At 34.1% G+C, this 21,472-nt stretch overlaps 1 protein-coding gene across 1 annotated transcript; it reads right to left on the reverse strand.

Moving 5' to 3' along the window:
• Positions 1-1,285: 1,285 nt before the first annotated feature.
• LOC120199629 (pentatricopeptide repeat-containing protein At1g02370, mitochondrial-like) lies at positions 1,286-3,127 on the reverse strand. The gene is made up of 2 exons (XM_039200662.1): positions 2,795-3,127; positions 1,286-2,611 (listed from the first exon to the last, which is right to left on the reverse strand). Exons 1-2 carry the CDS (start codon positions 3,065-3,067, stop codon positions 1,472-1,474), a joined length of 1,413 nt encoding a protein of 470 aa, XP_039056593.1. The 5' UTR covers positions 3,068-3,127; the 3' UTR covers positions 1,286-1,471.
• Between the last annotated feature and the right edge of the window lie 18,345 nt (positions 3,128-21,472).

The following is a 21,472-nucleotide window of genomic DNA, read 5'->3' on the forward strand; positions in this document are numbered from 1 at the left end:
GATTTAACCCAAGCTACTTATCAAGTGAGAAGGAAAACAAAGAAGCTGATTATTAACAATAATAAACATGTGCAAAGGGGATAGCATTCTTCTTCCAAAGTCATCCTCATAGGTGATGAATTTGATTGATCTGCAGCTAGAGAGGCCACTTCAATGGATTAGTTTTACCCCAGGTGATAACAGAAAATCGTATGTTAATAAGAATACCACATTGATATTTTTTATGAAAATTAATATCGTTGGCAACAATTTAATTAATATTTTTAAAACAAATAAATAGGAACATTTTTATCTTTTTAAATATAAGATTATATCTCAAATTTGAACTAGAATATGCAGAACCGAAGTTTAACCCTTGAAGTTATAGGTTCGATCACGAACCAAACGATTTCGGTAATAAAAGAATTGTTGTTATTCCTTAAGATATTGGGTTTGAGACCCATAAATGTTAGAAGTGTAAGCGTTTAATGTCAAAGGGTTGAAAGTTATCTTTGAACGGATACTAATAAATACTACCTTTTATTTATTTCGTATTAATCAATAGTAATAATAATAATAATAGACCTTTACAAAGAAAGCCAGTTAGGAACGAACCAACTGGAATATACCGGTTCGCAGAAAAGCTCAAACTGCACGAAAATCGTGGAACATTTTTTTGGGTGATGTCTTAGCAGTAAGAAACATGAAATAGAAAATCAAAATAATCCAAATGATTTTAGGGTGCGTTTGGTTCGCAGAATGTAAGATTATCAGTGAAAATAAAAAATTATCAGGGAATAAAATTACTGAGAATGTTATATTTTGTGTTTAGTTAGTTTAACAGGAGTGTAAGATTACCGTGTTTGGTTAAAAAAATAAAAAAATTATTAGAATGTATATTTAATCAAATTGTCCTTATTATATATTTATTTTTTTAACAAGTTAAAAAATATTTATATATTTTCTTTAAAAAATTTAAATTCACAAAATTTATATAATATTTTTTACAAAATTAAAAATATAAAAAAGTTTAATGAAAATATAAAATTTTATTTTAATCTCTGAACTTCATATAAAATTTTAATTATAAATTTTTTTGTAAATCTAAAATAGTTTAAGGATAAATTTATAATTTAACATTCGTAAAATTTTTATTATTCAATGACAAAAGAATAATATTTTTGAAAAAAAAAATTAAAGACATTTTAGTCCAAAACGCTGATAATCTAAGGATATAATAACATTCCTAATAATATACCAAAAAAAATCTACTATTAATAATCTTACATTACCGGAAATGAGATTCTCGATCAATCAAACGGGAGAATATAGATACAATTCCCATTAAAATCCCACATTCCCCCAACCAAACAGCCCCTTATGAGCTTCATATTACAATATTTCTTTTACGAACCTTTATAAGCAAATCCTGAAGCTCTTTGCTGATTTCAATACCATCATTCTCCAACCTTTGATGCATGTCAGGAGCCACTTAACCAGCAGCAACATAAGTTTTTAGCAACCAATAGTAGTCCTCGGAATCAAGAGGATTGCTATTCTTCAGAATCTTACAGAACACCTCGGCAGCATCCACGTCACCTTCATTCAAGAAATATTCGAATAAAACCTTCTTGGTTTCGGGAATCGAAGGGCTCCAGTCCTTTACCTCAGAAACCGCGGCTTCCATATGCTTCAAAGCCATGTCAAACCGACCTTTGTTTAAGAAGTAAACCATGAAATGCTCCCGAGCCTTAGTAAAAGGACCTATGTTTCTCTTCAAAACATTATCAAAAACAAGCTCGGCTTCCTCGAGCATATCCCCTAAAAGATAACCACGGATGGTACTACCTGCCAACCTCATATCATAAGCAAGGCAACTACTCTCCCACTCCTTGAAGCATTTCTTCATACCCTCAAAATCCTTCAGTTTAGCTAGTGCCTGAATCTGAATAAGATAGCTTGTGTTGTTAACACCCGGAAAGTTTCGTTTCAGAGTTTCCCACAGTCGAAAAACCTCGGCTCGGTTCGAAGTACCTGCATACAAGCTAATCATACAATGGTAAGCCTCACGCTTATGAGGCTTTTTATCTGTCTCCAACTTCTTAAGATACACCTCAGCTTTCTCAAACAGACCAGCCTTAACATAAATTGCAGCCAGATTACTATATGTTTTCCAAGTACACTTAGCTTCAATATCGTTTAACAACTCCTCTAAAACACTCTCTACTCCCTCGATGTCATTTAAGTTTCCATAGCTCTGCATCCACATAATGTAAGTGATGTGATCCAGGGGAATGTTTCGGCACTTCAATTCATTGATAAGTTCGGGAACCTTTTGGGGTTGTCCCGATTTCATATACAGGCACATGAGATTGTTGAAAGGTAAAGAATTGTCAATGAGCTTCAATTCATCCATTTTCTTAAAAAGAGATAACGCCTCGTCCTTCATTATACTATTGCAATAGCAATTCAAAAGAGATCCGTAAGTCATTTTATTCTTAGCACCAGGAGGAAGGGCGCTTAAGTAATCCTCAGCAGCTGCAAGTCCTTTGGTTTTTGCTATAAGATCCAAACGTACGGCATGATCAATGTGCGAAAGGTGTACATTCCTCTTCTCCATCCAATCCATTATCTACATTAAAATAATCATAATAAACAAATAAATCACAGGCTAAAATTCAAATTAAATAACTGGTTTATTTTTTACTGATTCTACTTCTTGAGGAACGGTACTTAAACGAAAATTAAAGAAAACGTTAATTAGGTTTCAGAAACAGGGGAAATAAAAAAAAGGAAATGGGAAGTAAGGGCGTACGTCAAGGGAGTGCTGATAATGACGGAATTTGCGTAGCTCTTTGACACAGCGGATCAGCTCATCTTTCCTGATCCTTTTCCCCTCCCTTATGAACTCGTTTAACGTCTCTGACACCGTCCCTCCCGTCGCTGCTAAAGCCGACAGCCTAGGGTACAACCTGTTACTGTTTTGAGCCGCCACCCTCGTCCCTAAAGCCGTTGCATTATCGGCGGCCGAAGTGCAAAGCTTTCTCACCAGCAAGGATCCCAAAGGAATCAGACTCTTAAAGTTCATATCTCTCCCTCTTTTGAGTATCAGGGTTTAAGCTATAGGCACCAGGATTTTGTTCTTTATTTGTATTGTGGCCAGTAGGTCTAGAAATTCTAAACGCCGTTCATTTTACTCTTTCACATCAAGCGCAGAGCTTCACCATTTTTAAAAGGGTAAACTATGTCAATGGTCACTAAAGTTTGGGTTAGTGTTCGTTTTCACAACTAATGTTTAATTTTTTTTAAATAGGTCATTAATTTTATCATTTGTTACAAAATGATAATTAACGTTATCGTTTGTTACAAATTGGTTACTTGTCGTTAACAACTGTTAACAAATCGTTACTACAATAACAAAATACTGATGTGACATATGAAAATAACTGCTTAGCATATTTGATCAACCGTTTCACTCTTCCTCATCTTTTTCTTCTTCTTCTTCAACCCATATTTCTTACCTATCAGTAACCATTTGCGTAGTCTACCTATCAGTGGTCCTCAATACCTATCAGGTGTCCTCAAACCCGTCGGGTACTTCTTATCTCTTAAACTGAAGAAATACCACTCTTTCTCCCCTATCTTCGCTTTCTCTGTAATATTCCAAAATCAAAAAGAAAAAAAGTTGTAATCAGATTATATTACATCAAAGAATACAACTGTTAAAGGTAAATATTATACATACCAGGAAGCTCCCAAGGCTAACAATTGTTAAGGTCAACTTCAGCTATAGCTCGACCAGTAAAACTACCATCAAGTACTTTCTTCAGCAGATAGTAGGTAATGAGCTCTTCATCAGTCGGATGGAAATGAAAACCAAGAGGCAAGTGAGTATTACTAGAGTCAAAATGAGGGTAAATGTATATATTCAAACCCCAAATGTCAAAAGGCTTGAAACGAGAACCCTAAGTTTCATGGAATGAAAGAAATAAGATAAGTGGAATAAAAAGGAAGAGGGGAGAGTGGTTGATAGAGGGCGGGAAGGTAGAGGGGAAATGGAACAAATAATAATAAGAATAATAAGAAGTTTAAAGCTTAGTAAGTGATTTAATTTCCGAGGTAAATCGGATAAGAAATCGAGGGGTTCGAAGAGTATGGACGTCGACAAAGGTGGTGGCGGTGGTGGATCGGAAGAGGCACCAGAGGATGAAGATGTGGCAGATATGGACTTGATGAAGGAAAAGTTTGCAAAATTGCTCCTAGGAGAGGATATGTCAGGCGGAGGGAATGGAGTTTCATCAGCTTTAGTACTGTCGAATGCCATTTCGAACCTTGCCGATGTTTCATCAATGTCTTGTGCAATTCCTTCACCGGCGTTTAGCTTCTGTGTTCGGTGAACAATCATGCTTGGAGCCCGATGGAAACTGAGAGGAGAGCAAGGTGGAGAAAAGAGATTGATTGGTTCTTGTCTATGAGTGATTGCATTGTTGAACTTGTTCCCTCTCAATAGAAGAACAAGGATGGATCAACATGGAGTTTCCTAGTTTTTGCTACCCTTTTTTTCGCTTCATCTAAGCAATTATAAAGTTATGTCTATATGCTTATTTGTTTGATTTTCAAGATTATGACCAAGAGGAGGAGGAAGAAGAAAGAAGAAGAAGAGTTAAAGGGTCGGTCAAACATGCTAAGTCAGTTGGTTTAACGTACAACGTTAGCATTCTGTTACTGCAGCAACGATTGTTAACGGCCATTAACGTCAAATGATCATTTTGTAACAAGTAATAACGTTAGTGATCGATTTATGACTTTTTAAACACCAATGGTAACTGAAGATACTATTTTTTCTCCATTTTCTATTATTATTATTATTTTATATATTATTATTATTATTATTTTATTTAGTATTATTATTATTACAAACAGGCCAAGTCCGACCCAATTACAACCCATACTGGCCCAGACCCAACTTGGTCCAGGCCCAGTTACAAACAGAAACCCTAAATTGATTAGGGTTTGTATCACAAGCTCCCAGCCGCCATTGCTCACCACCGTTGGATTTGTCCTTGATCCAACGGTCCCCAGATGCTCCATCAAGAAACCCTAGGGTGGACCACGCGGCGGCGCCCCTGAAGCCAACCAAACCCACCGACTGTCTTCTGCCAAGTGCCTTGTCCAGACGCCGTCTCCACTGCCAAGTGGTCCAAACAACTGCTGCCGACGCTGTTGATGCCACACCAAGCCTTCACCGAGCTTTCCAGAGAGCCAGCTGCCCCATCCACGTCACGACACTACTGTGAGTCACCAGCATAGCTTTGGTGACTCACCAAGGCTTTCATCCTTTAGACCGGTCTGAAGCCATCACCGGTGGTGGTTATAAAAGCCACCGGATCCTGCAAAAAAAAAATAGAACATAAACAAGATACAAAAAAAAAACTACCAACGATCCTAGTCAACAACAACGCAACAACAAAAAAAAGAGAGAGAAGAGAGGAAAGAAACTTACTCTGTCATCGGAGAACCCCAACCGTCACCGGAAACAACGAAAACCGAAGGTACTTTCGTAGATTTGCTCCGATTGGGAGCTTTTCAAGGAAAAAGAACACCGGAAACGGTTTTAGATCGTCCCGATCTATATTTTGGTGTATTTTTGTAATTTTCGGCCACCATTAACGGTGGCCGGCAGCGGTGGTCGGAGCCCGGCAGCGGTGGCTGACCGCGACGGCTTTCTCTCATTTTAGAGAGAAGCCAGAGAGAACTATGGCTCTCTCTCTGTTTGAGAGAGAAGAGAAAAGAAGAAATGAGGTTTCGGGTATTAATACCCTCTCCCGAACGACGCCGTTTTGGGGAGGGTATTTCTGTAATTTCATAAAGGGTAAACCCCGTCCGCAGTGCTCCAAATTTGTATACCTTGCAATTTAGTCACTGAAAGCAATTTTTGATTATTTTAATTTAGTCTTCTAATTTTATTTTATTTTAATTTAGTCCTTATTAGTATATATATATATATATATTTAGGTAAATATCAAATTTAGTCCCTCATAGTTTATTAATTATTATTTTAATCTCGTATTATGAATTATGGTTAAATTACACTTTTAATGCCCATCTTTTATATATTTCGAATTAGTACTCTAGTTTTAGAATTTTATATTTTAATCATTCAAAATTTATTTTTGATTATTTTTTTATATTTTATATTTTAATATTATATTTTTTAATTATTATTTGCAATATTATTTTATTATTATTATTACTTTTTATTATTATTCTTATTATTTATTTAAATAAATATATATATATAATAAATAATATTTGTTTATTCGTTAAAATCTTATATTTCATAAATTACTTTTTTAATAATCATATTTTAATATATATTTATTTATTTTTCAATATTAAGAAAGGGCAGTCTTAAAATAACTGGATGTTCATTTTCTGATATTTTTAAATAAATAAATATCTTATTTTATAAATTATATATTAATTGTTTTAATTATTTATTTATTTTTTAATATCAAAGAAAAGAGCTGTCTTAAGGCACGTAGAAGTCATTTTCTTATATTTCTAAATAAATAAATATTTTATTTATAAATATATAAATTAATATATATTTTTCATAATTATAAAATAATAGGATTATAAATTAAATATATTTTGAGTTCTTAAATTTCTAATAATAGAGACAATGTATAATTAAAAAGTACCAATTTTGGGCGTTGTAGGGGTGCTAATCCTTCCCTAAACGTAACCGACCACGAATCCCTTTTTATCATTAAAAAGAATGAATTTTTGGTTAAAACGCATATCAGTTTATCTTTTAATCGATGTTTTCTGAAAAACTCTTTTAAAGGATGATTTTTAGGTATTCGACCTACATGATCCAAAAGGCCGATGGCGACTCCCAAATTATTTAAAAAAAAACCATTTATTCACATCACTTTTCCCGCCAAGTAAAAAATTCGTGCCCGGGCAAAAATCGGTTACGACAGCTTGGCGACTCCGCTGGGGACTGTCAAACTTTAAAATTAATTATAAATTGTCTCTATTAATTAGAAATTAAAAATTCATTTATTTAATTTTTAATTCTTTTCTTTCAAATTTTTTATTACTTATTATTTTTATATTATTTTATTAATTTTTTTTGCATTGCATAACATAAGCTTTCCAATCAAGTTTGTCCCTTTTAAGTGGGAGTGAAAGCGACGTCTTTGTGAGAATTTATTCTCCGTGTTAGACCTAGCAAGTAACTTTCGGGGTTCATATGCTCTATGTCTTCGTGAGAATTTATTCTCCGTGTCAGGTATAGAGAAATGTGTCCCCTCGAATTGAACTCGATCCGCTTAAGTCTGTAATGGACTAGGATTGAGGGTTGACAACCCAAGGGGGCATCAACAAGGACAGTTCGAGTACCTTTACTCCTAGAACTAAAACTCTGCATATAATAAACCCTAGAAATTCACCTGATTTAAGACAGTACTGAACTTTTGTTCATAGGTGTACACAAAGGAGAAATTAGTTTAATAAATGCATGTGAATTAGAAATCATGCGTTTAGGTTAAATTTTCCAAACAAAGCATGGAACTAGAAATCATGAGGTTAAGATTTATACCTTGATAGATATATTTTTTATCATTAGTTGGTACTAATTATTCTATTTTTGTTTTCTTATTTTTCCATGCATGTTACATTGCTCTAATTTGTTTATATTCTTTTGTCTGCATTACATGATCATGACATAACCAAAAGGTGTTGACTTGAAAGACTGTTCATCAAATTGGAAAGAAATCGTAAATGGACAAAAAGTTTTATGATCAAACAAAATATGATGCGGCCAAGGAAAGACATTCTGAAGAAACTCTAAAGATAGAAATGAGCAATGCACACAAAGATCCTGTTATATTAATACCAAAAGTATTATACAAGGATCCTACTAGATTGATACCAAAAGCAGTCTATGGTAAGAACAACAGTCAGGGCATTCAGAGTAGTGGATGTTTTTATGAAGCTCAAGCATGTTATTTGAAGGACTTGAACGACCAAAACAAGAAATTGAGCACATAAATGAAAACAATGCATGAAGATTTTCAGAAAATCAGTCAAGCCTTTCAAAATACTGGCCTAGGAAGTACCCCAGAAGAGTGGATCACAGGGGTCACCAAGCTGAAAAAGAACTGCAACATATATGAAGATCTTGTTCAAGAACTTCTTGGACAGAAAGGATCTCTTACAAGGGAAAATGAGCAACTCCGAGAAGTGACGCAGAAGATAAAAGAGAATGTCATAGAAGAAGTTGCAGTCCAGACAAGCAATATAGTTCTTAAATGATAGATTTAGCTGATTTTACAAGGAGATGAAGCAGACTGAAGACTCAACTTTTTGAGCATGAATGGAAGCTAATTAGGCTTTGGAAAAGTTAGGAATAAAATATATCCCTATATGTAAAGTTTTGTTTGATGTACCGAAACTGTTGCGTTCAATGAAATCTGTTCTAAGATGATCACTCTTGAGTAACACCTTTTCATACATGCATTTGTGTTTTGCATTTGTACATTTTTACGTTTGTATTTACATTTACATTTTTAAATTTACATCATGCATTAAAATATATTTAATTAAATAATAATGTTTATTTATTTTCAATATCAAAGAAAATGGCAGTCTTAATAAAACTGGATGTCCTATTCTGGTATTTTAAATAATTTACATTTACATTTTTACAATTGCATATTTACATCTGGCATCTTTGCATTTGTATTTTTATGTTTGCTTTTATATTGCACAATTTGCATTTTTATTATTACATTCACATATAGAAGAGGTGAAGCCTGATGAATTTTGTATTAGTAATGAGGTCCTTGACCTAAACAAATCAGTTGAGAAGGAAAAATTCACTCAACTACTGGAAAATATAGAAGAGGTGATAAAATCTATAGAGACAGTTGAGTCATTTTATGGGTTTGATGCCAAAGAACTAAGTTTGGTCCCTGGCCTGATTATTCCATCAAAGTTCAAGGTTCCATATTTTGAGAAGTATAATGGGACCACATGCCCTTCATATCATATCACTATGTATTGTCGTCGTATGACTGGCTATGTAGAGAATGAAAAGTTGTTGATCCACTGTTTCCAAGACAGTTTATCTGGGTCTGCATCCAGATGGTATAACCAGCTAAAACGTACTCAAATACGTTCTTGGAGGGATTTAGCTCAAGCTTTTTTGGGTCAATACAAGCACATGACTGATATGGCCCCTGATCGAACAATGTTGCAAATCATGAATATGAAGTGCAATGAAAGCTTTCGACAATATTCACAATGATGGAAAGACGTTGCTTCTCAAGTACATCCACTATTGACAGAAAAAGAGTTCACTACTCTGTTCATCAGCACATTAAAATTTCCTTATGTTAATCACGTGATAGGGGTTGTCCCTAATAATTTCTCTGACATCATCATAAGTGGAGAAATCATCGAAATGGCTATCAAGAATGGCAAGATAAGAGGCTCTGACAATACTAAAGTCAAGAAAGAAGCTGGGGTTAATACAGTGAGGTCTTATTCAGTTAAACATGGTGCCAAACCTTATAGAGTGATCAAGAAGAAAAAGAATGTGCAGGGATTTCAATTTCCTCCCTTCCACTGTTCGAGTGAAAAATTGCACCCAAAAATGCTCTCAACCAGATCAATTACTCCACAACTTGATCAATCACAGTGGCCTCCAAATAAGAATTGGAACTATAAGGAAGTTCTTTGGATAAATCAGACTGGAATTCCAAATTGTTCAGCTAAGGTTCCTGGTAACCTTAAGGGAAATTTCCAAGACCCTTTAGAGCAAGTAATTCAAAAATGCAAGATAAAAGAAGGGATTAAGGTTCAATGTTCAAAAACCGTTGTTGTAACAGAAACTAATGTAACCAAATCCTATGAAGAATATCGAACACAAGAAAATGGGAAAAGAAATCAAAAGGCTCCCATGGATGTAATTCGAGATTGGCCTATAGGTCTAAAAAAGAATGAGGCAGATATAACCCAGACGACACCTCAGATACATGTATCAGATTTTCCGAAAACCAATAAGGCAAAGGACAACTTAAGAAATCTGGTTAATATTACCCCAGTTATAGCTGCAAGATGCATTCAGAATCAGAACAAAACTTTCATCACCAAAGGAAGCTATTCTGAATATAAAATTGAGCCCAATTTCCACTCGGGGAAGAAGAAGATGATGATAGAGACTGATCAGGAAGAAGCAAAGATTTGTGCATTTGAGAGTTTATCCAAAGAATTTGACAAAAAAGATGATCAAGAAATTGGAGGCAAATGAGGACAAAAAAACCTTAGTCCTATTACACACCTAACATTATAATAAGGCATGATAGATAAACAAGTGGAAGTTGATATCTACCACTGTAGTACCTTTCTACTTTCAGCATCTTGTTTGAATATGTTTTTTGTTCCTTTCTCCGCCTTTTGTGCAATAAATAAATATGTGTTTCTTTTATGGTTATGAGCAAGGAGTCAAATTTTAATCTTGAGATTATTGAGTATCAAGTAGATTAAATATTCTTTTAATTTATCAAGAGTTATAGATATATTGGCAAGTGGTAAAATTATATCTTCAATATCCCATCCAATGCCAATTACTCAAACCAAATCATGACACTACAAAGATTCTGAAGAAGTGTCTCCACCTATTTTTGACACCACTCCAGATGTTTACCTTTTCGGGTAGAGTTGATTGATGATACTATATACATGACTTCAAAAGTCACACATTTGTCTTTCCGAACACAAAACCATCATAAACCAAAAGACCTCAAAATAACCAAACTTTCAATTATTCATGAATTTTACTGCAAGAAGAGACGAGATGAGGCATCATGGACCAACTCATTGATGATAATTTCGAGTGATTAGGGTATACTCAAAGAAGAAGGGGAAAGTGATTGATTGAAATATATATATCATGCATTAATTACATTTTTTCATGTAAATAAAGTTAATCTTGAATATTCATCCCCCTGTGGATACCTCTTTTTACAAAGGTTTCTATGTATGAGATGATGAACGACATTATTTCATTTAACCTTTAATATATATATATATATATATCCTTTGTTGTCCCCATTTGAGCCTGAATAATTTTTCTTCTAATTCAACCCTAACCAAGGATCACCCTCTACATTGGGGGGGCAAGGTAAAGGATATTGGCTCACAAGAATAAAGATTGTCAATACAGTTTTATTACGAAGACAAGTTTCCATGAAGTCATGAAAGTTTTGAACGACAAAGTATGTCAAATACAGAGTGCTTGAAGATCAATCCAATCAAGAATAATGGAAAACCTCCAAAATGTAAAAGGAAAAGGAGGTGCTCAAAGCAATTGAAGTATTATACTCATCCAGTAAAGAAAGAAGAAAAAAAAAGAAAAAAAAAAGAAGAAGAAAAAGGAAAATTGAATCAAGATGGGTGACTTATTGAGCCTCAAGTTACAAGGTTGATCAAGTACGAACAAGAAGAGCAAGAAATGCTGAAGATATGAGAAATTGGAAATAAATCCAAAATTTGGCAGTCTAGAGGGATCCAAATGATGGAAAAATCCCCAACAAAGCAGATCCAAGTTAAGCAAGGCAAGATTGATGGCATCAGAATAAATTGATCATTGGTTTGATTACCCTTAAACACTTATTTGGGCCTTTTTATCCCTTTCTTTCGTAACCATAAGCCATGGCCTACGTTACGTACCTGAAAAGTCCATTCTAATCATACATGGATTTCTAAGTAAAAGATGATATCTTTAGAATTCATTCCGCCTCCCAAGATTGATTTTTATTTGCAAAAATTGGTTTTTAAAATCTTTAATGCATGATATGAAAAATGATAAAGGGGGGGTTCAAGATGTAAATTTTTAAATAACATCTTGAAACCAAAGGAGGATTCGAGTTGAAAACCTAAAAAAGGCGGCTCGAATAATGAATGGTGCAACAATGACATAAGAGACGATCTTAATGAAACACCGTACATCCCAAAGACGTTCATGAGAGTCTGGAAACAAGAAGCATCTTTACAAGATGAGCATAACAACTATTTCTTCAAGTTAGTGGAAACCCGAAGCGACATACTGAACCAACTTAAAAGAACCTACTTTACCAGAATCCACATACACCATAAATCAGTCAATAGTTTTGAAACTTGCCATAGGACTATGATTTTTGAATGATTTAAAAGTGTAGTTGATTTATTTGATATTCATTAAACTCGTTGTTTATGATCTGATTCTATTGTGAACCTGAGAAGGGCAATACTTTGTAAAATTCTTTCATTCTTCAATAAAGAAAGGAGAAAAACATTTTTAAACAGGACAGTCTCAAATGAAGAAGTTCTTTGAAGCAATTGTTGCTTATTCTACCTCTGTTGTAGAAAAAGAATGAACGAGGCCATAATAATGAAGCACTTAACATTTTTGAAGGCAAGTGGTCCAAAAAGCCAGAAAGTCTGGAGAATTAAACTTGTGACACTCTCCTATGATATTATTAGCAATCCATCAAGAAAGATTATCGTTTATCTCATGCTGAGGGCGATAACCATCACCAGACAGATTATTTTCCCCAACCATCAATTCATGTTCTCTAGAAGATTACATCATAGAGCCATGAACAAGTCACTACCTGCACTCTGGTTATACCGTGATGCTGACTCAAGTCTTGATACAGCATTGCTGCCTTTTCCATGCTGATCAATTTCCTTGACAAGATTATATCCATTATGTCCTTCAGAAGATTGCTGAATTTGAATTTGAGGACTTATGGCACACAATAAGACAATGGAACAAATTCTACATTTGTATGCCGTACAGGATTCCAAAAGTTGAGATAACCAGTTTTACCATCAACTAAACCTTTCTATGGTTAGGGAAGAGTATGATATGACAGTGTGTATTTTGGAGCAGCAGAAGAGATAGTTGTCGTAGCAGTCATTGCAAGAAAATGCACCAACAAAAATCTTCTATTTCATCCTATTGATGTTTATTTCTTCCAGTAAGGTTGTTACGCTGGATGCCACCGACAACAAGGTCGAATTCAACAAATCTACTTATCAATTGCTCCAACTGGTCATCATTCAGTTCTTACATATCTGTTTCAAAAGTATGCCAAGACAGTAAAAGGCAACTTTTGCATCATTGATCCCAGAGAAAAGAGACAGGACATTGATACCACCATGGAACATGTCTCTATACAGATCATTGTGTATGGTTTTTAAGGAAACCTAGAAGCATTTCCACCTCATCAGGTTCAAGTGGAACAATTTTATTCTTTTCAACCCATACCAGATTCCATTTTCAGCACTCATCAAGAACATACTTCTGGACACTCAAAGGTGGCTCATCGTCATAAGCTTCAAGAGCCTTACAGATCCTTTCTGTCAATTTGGCACTTCCTGTACATGTTTATAAACAGTTCAACTTTGTTCTTGGATCCCAAGAAGGCCATCATTTCTTTGTCAATGGAAAAACATCAGCACATGGAGGAAGCAGAATAAGAGAAAATCTGTTCTCAATTGGCAGAATTATGAATATACCCCTTTTCAGTATAGTAGCATGAAAATGCTTCGAATCTACAAATTCTGGCTCTACATCGAATAAGTACTATGATATTCCAGTCCAAACATTAATTGGAGCAGGTGCTATGTGCTCATAGTAGAAATAAGAAGACCCAATAACATCTTCTGGAAGTGTTCTTTGAGTTATCTGATCTGGTTTGGTATGAACCCCAAAAACCAATTATTGGATTTAAAAGATGAATTTGCTCATAGTAGAAATAAGAAGACCCAATAGCATCTTCTGGAAGTGTTCTTTGAGTTATCTGATCTGGTTCGGTAGGAACCACAGAACCAATCATTGGAATTAAAAGATGAACTGCATTATCGTCTTCATTAAGAAGCTTCTTTTCAAGCTTCTTCTGCTTATTCCTTTCCCAAAAATCATAGCTCGAGTTTTGCCTTTTCTTGTAATTGGGATCATTACATAATGGCTTCCTATCTTCTACCGGAAGAAGTGTGTCAGTAGCCTTAACCAGTTGATCAGCACATATAAAATCTGTCAATTCTGCAATTGATGAATCTGAACCACATCTCTTCATGGCTATTGAAGCCTCAGCCTCTGAGAATCCCATTTTTGTCAAGTATAACAGTTTACTCTCCTTATCAGAATCAGAATTCAGGATTTCCTCGATATCAGAATAACTATCAATATCTGTGAAATCATCCTGAAAGATCGCTTCATAATCAGATGAGTTTGTTATCAGAATCAACATGTTGCATGGGTGTGGATTTTTCAAGAGCCTGTACTATTGTATATGTAGTCTTGCTATTGCATCAGATTACTGTTTGCATAAATTGGTTACTCTCCCACAAAAAAGTATATTTCAGAGATGGCCTTCACTGAAAGATGATAAGCCACTGTGTCAGCCTGGAACGGATCACCAAACTATTTATATTACTCTGTCTGACTAAATCCCTCCAGATACAGAAAATGGTCACCTTATTCAGAAGACACATATCTCAGACGTTTCTGTCAGAATGATTGAATACTTCTTAAGTTTGTGACAATATAAAGAGAATTTCTCCAGTTACTTGACAACACTGCTGTTCAGTGACACTAGAATGAGAGTATTTAAGATAAACAGATTTGGGGCATGAAGAAAGCTACAAGAACCACAGTGCATTGTCAAAATTGGACCTCATGAGGATCATGATATTCCAGTTAAACATACATTGAGAGTTGAATCAGAAGCAAAATATTGGGGCATCTCGAAAGTTCACTTCAGACAGATACATGTGGGGCATTTTGAAGGCTCAGATTAACAAGAAGTAAATGTTGGGGCATGCTGAAAACCCTTTTCAATCCGAATTAGAAATGTTGAAATATTCTGAATATTTGTCAGCAAAATGTTGGGGCATGCTGAAAGCCCATTTCAATCAGAATCAGAATTGTTGATGCATTTTGAACACTTGTATTGGCCAATGTTGGGGCATGCTGAAGGCCCACAACATCCTGTGTCAAGATCATTGACTTAAACAAATATTTCCAATGAGACAGAAAGGTGTGAAGAATGAAAATGGTGAAACAGTGATAGTCGAGCTGACTATACATAATTGCTTCGTTCATCAAGCAATTATATTATGATCATGTTGTTGAACAAATATCTACTCAGCAAGTATGGTTTCAAATACCAAATCTTCTTAAACCATGTGTCACATGACAGTGTGTTCTTTGATAAACTACATCATGATTGCATGGATAAAGATGGTCCCCAGGCAGACTACTCGATCCAGAGTTCAGTTCCTCAAAATCTCGGCTTTGAATTTTGCATTTTGTGTGTCGATGATGATTAGAAATATTTCTTTGAGATTCCTGGCAGTTAGTTTCAACCATACCGTTAGAATTACGAAGCTGTTTTTCACATCAGTTTTTGCTTACTTGATGACATTGAAAAGGGAGACTCGACTCTCACTTATATTACTGTTATTCCCGTTGTTATTGGGATCATCATTGCTAGCCAGGGTGAACTGAGTTTTCATCTATTTTGGTTTTATCATTTGTGTTTCATCCCCAGCTGCAAAAATTCCACGGATATCTTTCTGTACATTGATCCTATAGCTGAAGTGTTTCTACTTTCTACAATGCTCATTATGAAAGAAAGCATGATCAGTATCACATTTACCTTTTCCAGAGATGATATCAAGATTTGTTGGTATCCCCTATTCAATTCGACACCAGCACATTTTTTGAATTTGACCAACTTTTTGGTCATACCAACATTACACTTGAATTCCTATTAAGTTTTGTTCTCAAGTGGTCTTGTGACGTCATTCAAAACCTTTGAACAATAGGTAAAGAGCTTCAATAATTGAGAAATTTGAGCAGAAACCACAGAAAAGGATGAATGTATTGTCAAATGCTTTACGAACATCTGAGCAGAAGCCACAGAAAAGGATGAATGTGTTGTCAAGTGTTTTACATCTCACAGAAAAGGATGAATGTGTTGTCAAGTGTTTTACATCTGAGCTGAAACCACATGAGATGAAGAATGTGTTGTCAAATGTTTTACGAACATCTGAGCAAAAGCCACAGGAAAGGATGAATGCACTGTCAAATGTTTTACGAACCTACTATTCTGATGTTGAACAAATTTTGTGATCATATGGTTTCCATTTATTGATCCAAGATGAAGTTTGTCTTTTTCAACTTCAAGATTATAAGATGAGATATGATGAAGATTTCTTTCCGTAGATGGAGAGTTGAAATTTTAACCACAAGAAACTAGTTAAACGACAGGTTGTGGTGTTTTGTTCAAGAACCAATTATATGTGGAGACATGAAAGGAATTGGAATAATTCTTCCTTATGATGTGTTTCAAGAGTTAAAACAGAACAGACTCTACTCTCCCAATTAATTCTTGCTGAGTCAGGCATATCTACATCTTACCTCTTCAAAGATGATAGATTCTCTTTTCAAAGATGAAAGCTTTATGGGATTTCTACACAAGTCCAAGCAAATAAAGTTGGTGTTATCCAAGACAAAATGAGGCATCAAGGTCATAGTTCTGACTAAGACAAAAGTTCCACAAATGAAACAATTCTTCTGAGACTTTCATGAAGCAAAGAAGACATAAAGATACAAGTTGATCAGATGGTTCTTCAGAAATGCAAGCTTGATAGCATAAGTTACTACACTGATATCCAGAGGTGAACCTGGCAATAAATGATGAAGTGGAGGAAAACCGAGTTCACCATTTTGAAGTAAAATGAAGATTGCATAAACATTCATGCATCATATTTAGACATTTGCAAAAATATGTGCATTTTCATTCATTTTATCCATGTTGAATTCTGACATGAATTTCAAAGATTTTAGCAAAGATTCAAATCCATCACTTGATGGATCAGCTTTTTCAAAAAAAGTTCATAATGAGAAGAACTCATCTGAAGAAGGAAAAATAAATTCATAATGAGAAGAATTTGTTCAACCTTTTGCTCAAATCCATCATTTGATGGATCAGCTTTTCCAGAAAAAGTTCATAATGAGAACTCATCTGAAGAAGGAAGAAGAAATTCATAATGAGAAGAATTTGTTCAACCTTTTGCTTAAATCCATCATTTGATGGATCAGCTTTTCAAGAAAAAATTCATAATGAGAAGAACTCATCTGAAGAAGGAAGAAGAAGTTCATAATGAGAAGAACTTGTTCAACTTTTCGCTTGAATTCATCATTCGATTGATCAACATTACCAGGTCGAGTTCATAATGATAAGAACTCATCTGAAGAAGGAAGAATAAGTTCATAATGAGAATAACTTGTTCAACTTTTTGCTTGAATTCATCATTCGATGGGTCAGCATTGCCAGGTCAAGTTCATAATGAGAAGAACTCATCTGAAGAAGGAAGAAGAAGTTCATAATGAGAAGAATTTGTTCAACTTTTTGCTTGAATTCATCATTCTATGGATCAACATTGCCAGGTAGAGAAGAACTCATCTGAAGAAGAAGAAGTTCATAATGAGAAGAGCTTGTTCAACCTTTTGCATAATTCTATCACAGAATGAGATAGATCAGCATCAACTTTTCCAGAGAAAGTTCATAATGAGAAGAACTCATCTGAAGGAGGAAGAAGAAGTTCATAATGAGAAAATTATGTTCAACCTTTTTCATGACTCTATCATAGAAGGAGATAGATCAGCATCAACTTTTCCAGAAAGTTCATAATGAGAAGAACTCATCTGAAGAAGGAAGAAGAAGTTCATAATGAGAAGAACTTGTTTAACCCTTTTCCAAATTACATCATAGAAGGAGATATTATCATCCCCAGCGGAAAGTTCATAATGAGAAGAACTCATCTGAAGAAAGAGAAGAATTTATTCAACATCTCCATATTAATCAAGTGAATTCAAATGGATAAAAAATATTATTATCTTTTCGTCTTTGCTCTATTCTTGTTAACACGAGAATGAGCAAAGAGGGGCAACTGAAGATACTATTTTTTTCTCCATTTTCTATTATTATTATTATTTTATATATTATTGTTATTATTATTTTATTTAGTATTATTATTATTACAAACAGGCCAAGTCCGGTGAACAATCGTGCTTGGAGCCCGATGGCAACTGAGAGGAGAGCAAGGTGGAGAAAAGAGATTGATTGGTTCTTGTCTATGAGTGATTGCATTGTTGAACTTGTTCCCTCTCAACAGAAGAACAAGGATGGATCAACATGGAGTTTCCTAGTTTTTGCTACCCTTTTTTTCGCTTCATCTAAGCAATTATAAAGCTATGTCTATATGCTTATTTGTTTGATTTTCAAGATTATAACCAAGAGGAGGAGGAAGAAGAAAGAAGAAGAAGAGTTAAAGGGTCGGTCAAACATGCTAAGTCAGTTGGTTTAACGTGCCACGTTAGCATTCTGTTACTGCAGCAACGATTGTTAACGACCATTAACGTCAAATGATCATTTGTAACAAGTAATAACGTTAGTGACCGATTTATGACTTTTTAAACACCAATGGTAACTGAAGATACTATTTTTTCTCCATTTTCTATTATTATTATTTTATATATATTATTATTATTATTATTTTATTAGTATTATTATTATTACAAACAGGCTAAGTCCGGCCCAATTACAACCCATACTAGCCCAGACCCAACTTGGTCCAGGCCCAGTTACAAACAGAAACCCTAATTGATTAGGGTTTGTATCACAAGCTCCCAGCCGCCATTGCTCACCACCGTGGATCTGTCCTTGATCCAACGGTCCCCAGATGCTCCATCAAGAAACCCTAGGGTTATCACAACCCTAGGGACCACGCGGCGCCGCCCCTGAAGCCAAACCAAGCCCACCGACTGTCTTCTGCCAGGTGCCTCGTCCAGACGCCGTCTCCACCGCCAAGTGGTCCAACAACTACTGCCGACGCTGGTGACTCACCAAGGCTTTCATCCTTGGACCTGGTCTGAAGCCATCATCGGTGGTGGCTATAAAAGCCACCGGATCCTGCAAAACAAAACAGACAGAGGACGAAGAAGAAGAAAAAAATAGAACAGAAACAAGATACAAAAAAAAAACTACCAACGATCCCAGTCAACAACAACGCAGCAACAAAAAAAAAAGAGAGAAGAGAGGAAAGAAACTTACTCTGTCATCGGAGAACCCCAACCGTCGCCGGAAACAACGAAAACCGAAGGTACTTTCGTAGATTTGCTCCGATTGGGAGCTTTTCAAGGAAAAAGAGCACCGGAAACGGTTTTAGATCGTCTCGATCTATATTTTGATGTATTTTGTAATTTTCGGCCACCATTAACGTGGCCGGCAGCGGTGGTCGGAGCCCGGCAGCGGTGGCTGATCGGGACGGCTTTCTCTCATTTTAGTCCCTCATAGTTTATTAATTATTATTTTAATCTCGTATTATGAATTATGGTTAAATTACACTTTAATGCCCATCTTTTATATTTCGAATTAGTACTCTAGTTTATAATTTTATATTTTAATCATTCAAATTTATTTTTGATTTTTTTTTTATTTTTTATTTTTATTTTAATTTTATATTTTTAATTATTATTTGCAATATTATTTATTATTATTATTACTTTTATTATTATTCTTATTATTTATATAAATAAATATATATTATAATAAATAATATTTGTTTATTCGTTAAAATCTATATTTCATAAATTACTTTTTTAATAATCATATTTTAATATATATTTATTTATTTTCAATATTAAGAAAGGGCAGTCTTAAAATAACTGATGTCCATTTTCTGATATTTTTAAATAAATAAATATCTTATTTTATAAATTATATATTATTTGTTTTAATTATTTATTTATTTTTTAATCTCAAAGAAAAGAGCTGTCTTAAGGCACCTAGAAGTCATTTTCTTATATTTCTAAATAAATAAATATTTTATTATAAATATAAAATTAATATATTTTTTCATAATTATAAATAATAGGATTATAAATTAAATATATTTAAATTCTTAAATTTCTAATAATAGAGATAATGTATAATTAAAAAGTACCAATTTGGGCGTTGTAGGGGTGCTAATCCTTCCCTAAACGTAACCGATCACGAATCCCTTTTTATTATTAAAAAATGAATTTTTGGTTAAAAACGCAGATCAGTTTATCTTTTAATCGATGTTTTCTGAAAAACTCTTTTAAATGATGAATTTTTAGGTATTCGACCTACCTGATCCAAAAGGCCGATGGCGACTCCCAAATTATTTATAAAAAAAAAAATCATTATTCACATCACTTTTCCCGCCAAGTAAAAAATTCGTGTCCGGCGAAACCGTTACGACAGTAACACTAACCCAAACATTAATGATCCTTGGCATAGTTTACCCATTTAAAACTCCTATTTCTTTAAGGTACCACCGTTTTAAAAACTCCTCAAATGACAAGGGTAAACTAATGCTTAAATTTTAAATATATATTCACTGGGTTTTCAACTATGCGATGAAGATGAATGGCCGGCCTCTTCTTAATTTTCTGTAGGCACTTTCTTTATTAAGTTGCGGTGTCTTTCGTTTATCTCTCTGTTTTAAGGCTTAGATGTGAACTTTGAAGAGAGGCATTGAGTTAAAATTTAATTATGTATTAATAATTTAACGAGTCTAGAGTGACTAAAAAATAATTGAATCTTAATTCTTAATAGATTTGAGCTTAAAATATGTATTTAATATTATAGTATATTTAATAATTTTAATTAATTTAGTTAATTAACCGGTTTTGTATCGAATTAACTATTAACTGAATTAACGATGCATCAAGTTTCAAAACAATTTTAAATCTCTCAATCATTAAACTTTTTGGGCATGGAAATTTTCATGAACTTTGAATTTTTACAATTTAGTTCAAAAAGTAATTTGATCATATGGGGTCAATTTAATCGTCGTTTTTTTTAATTCATAAATTTCAAATAGAATGTGTATAAGCATAGGGTTAGTCGATAAAAAAAATTTCTAAATTGATCCTCAAAACTCTTATTATTTTCAATCAAGTCCATAAAAATGGAAAATTATAAACTAGACTCATTTGTCGTTCTGGCTTATATCCAGATCTCTATGATTGACATGTGAGTTAATTTTTCCCTTAATGAGTATTTTATGATTGTTTAATCGATTGATAAATTCAATTTAATTCTAATCCGACGTCGATTAAAAATATATTAATCAATGTGACATCTCCGACTTAGTTCAGGAGTCGAGGGTGCTACAAAATGTCTCTAAAAAATAGTAGAACGAGAAAAATAACTATCGACGACCAAAATATCGTCCACATACGTAAGGATAGTTCCATGTTTAGAAACAAACAACGAAATATCAACATTAGAGGACTTAAAAACCAATCTGCGCAACATTTGAAAAGCATTAATTTTGACACTTCTGATTTGCATTAGCACATTTACATTTATGTTACAGTTTTACCGATGAT

Source organism: Hibiscus syriacus, unplaced genomic scaffold (genome assembly GCF_006381635.1).
Source record: "Hibiscus syriacus cultivar Baekdansim isolate YM2019G1 unplaced genomic scaffold, ASM638163v2 tig00005459_pilon, whole genome shotgun sequence".
NCBI classification, from domain to species: domain Eukaryota; kingdom Viridiplantae; phylum Streptophyta; class Magnoliopsida; order Malvales; family Malvaceae; genus Hibiscus; species Hibiscus syriacus.

Coding starts and splice junctions, on each gene's coding strand:
- LOC120199629 (XM_039200662.1), bottom strand. CDS start 3,067: ATGAACTTTAAGAGTCTGATTCCTTTGGGATCCTTGCTGGTGAGAAAG. Junction 2,612..2,794: donor ATTATCAGCACTCCCTTGAC/GTACGCCCTTAC, acceptor ATTTTAATGTAG/ATAATGGATTGGATGGAGAA.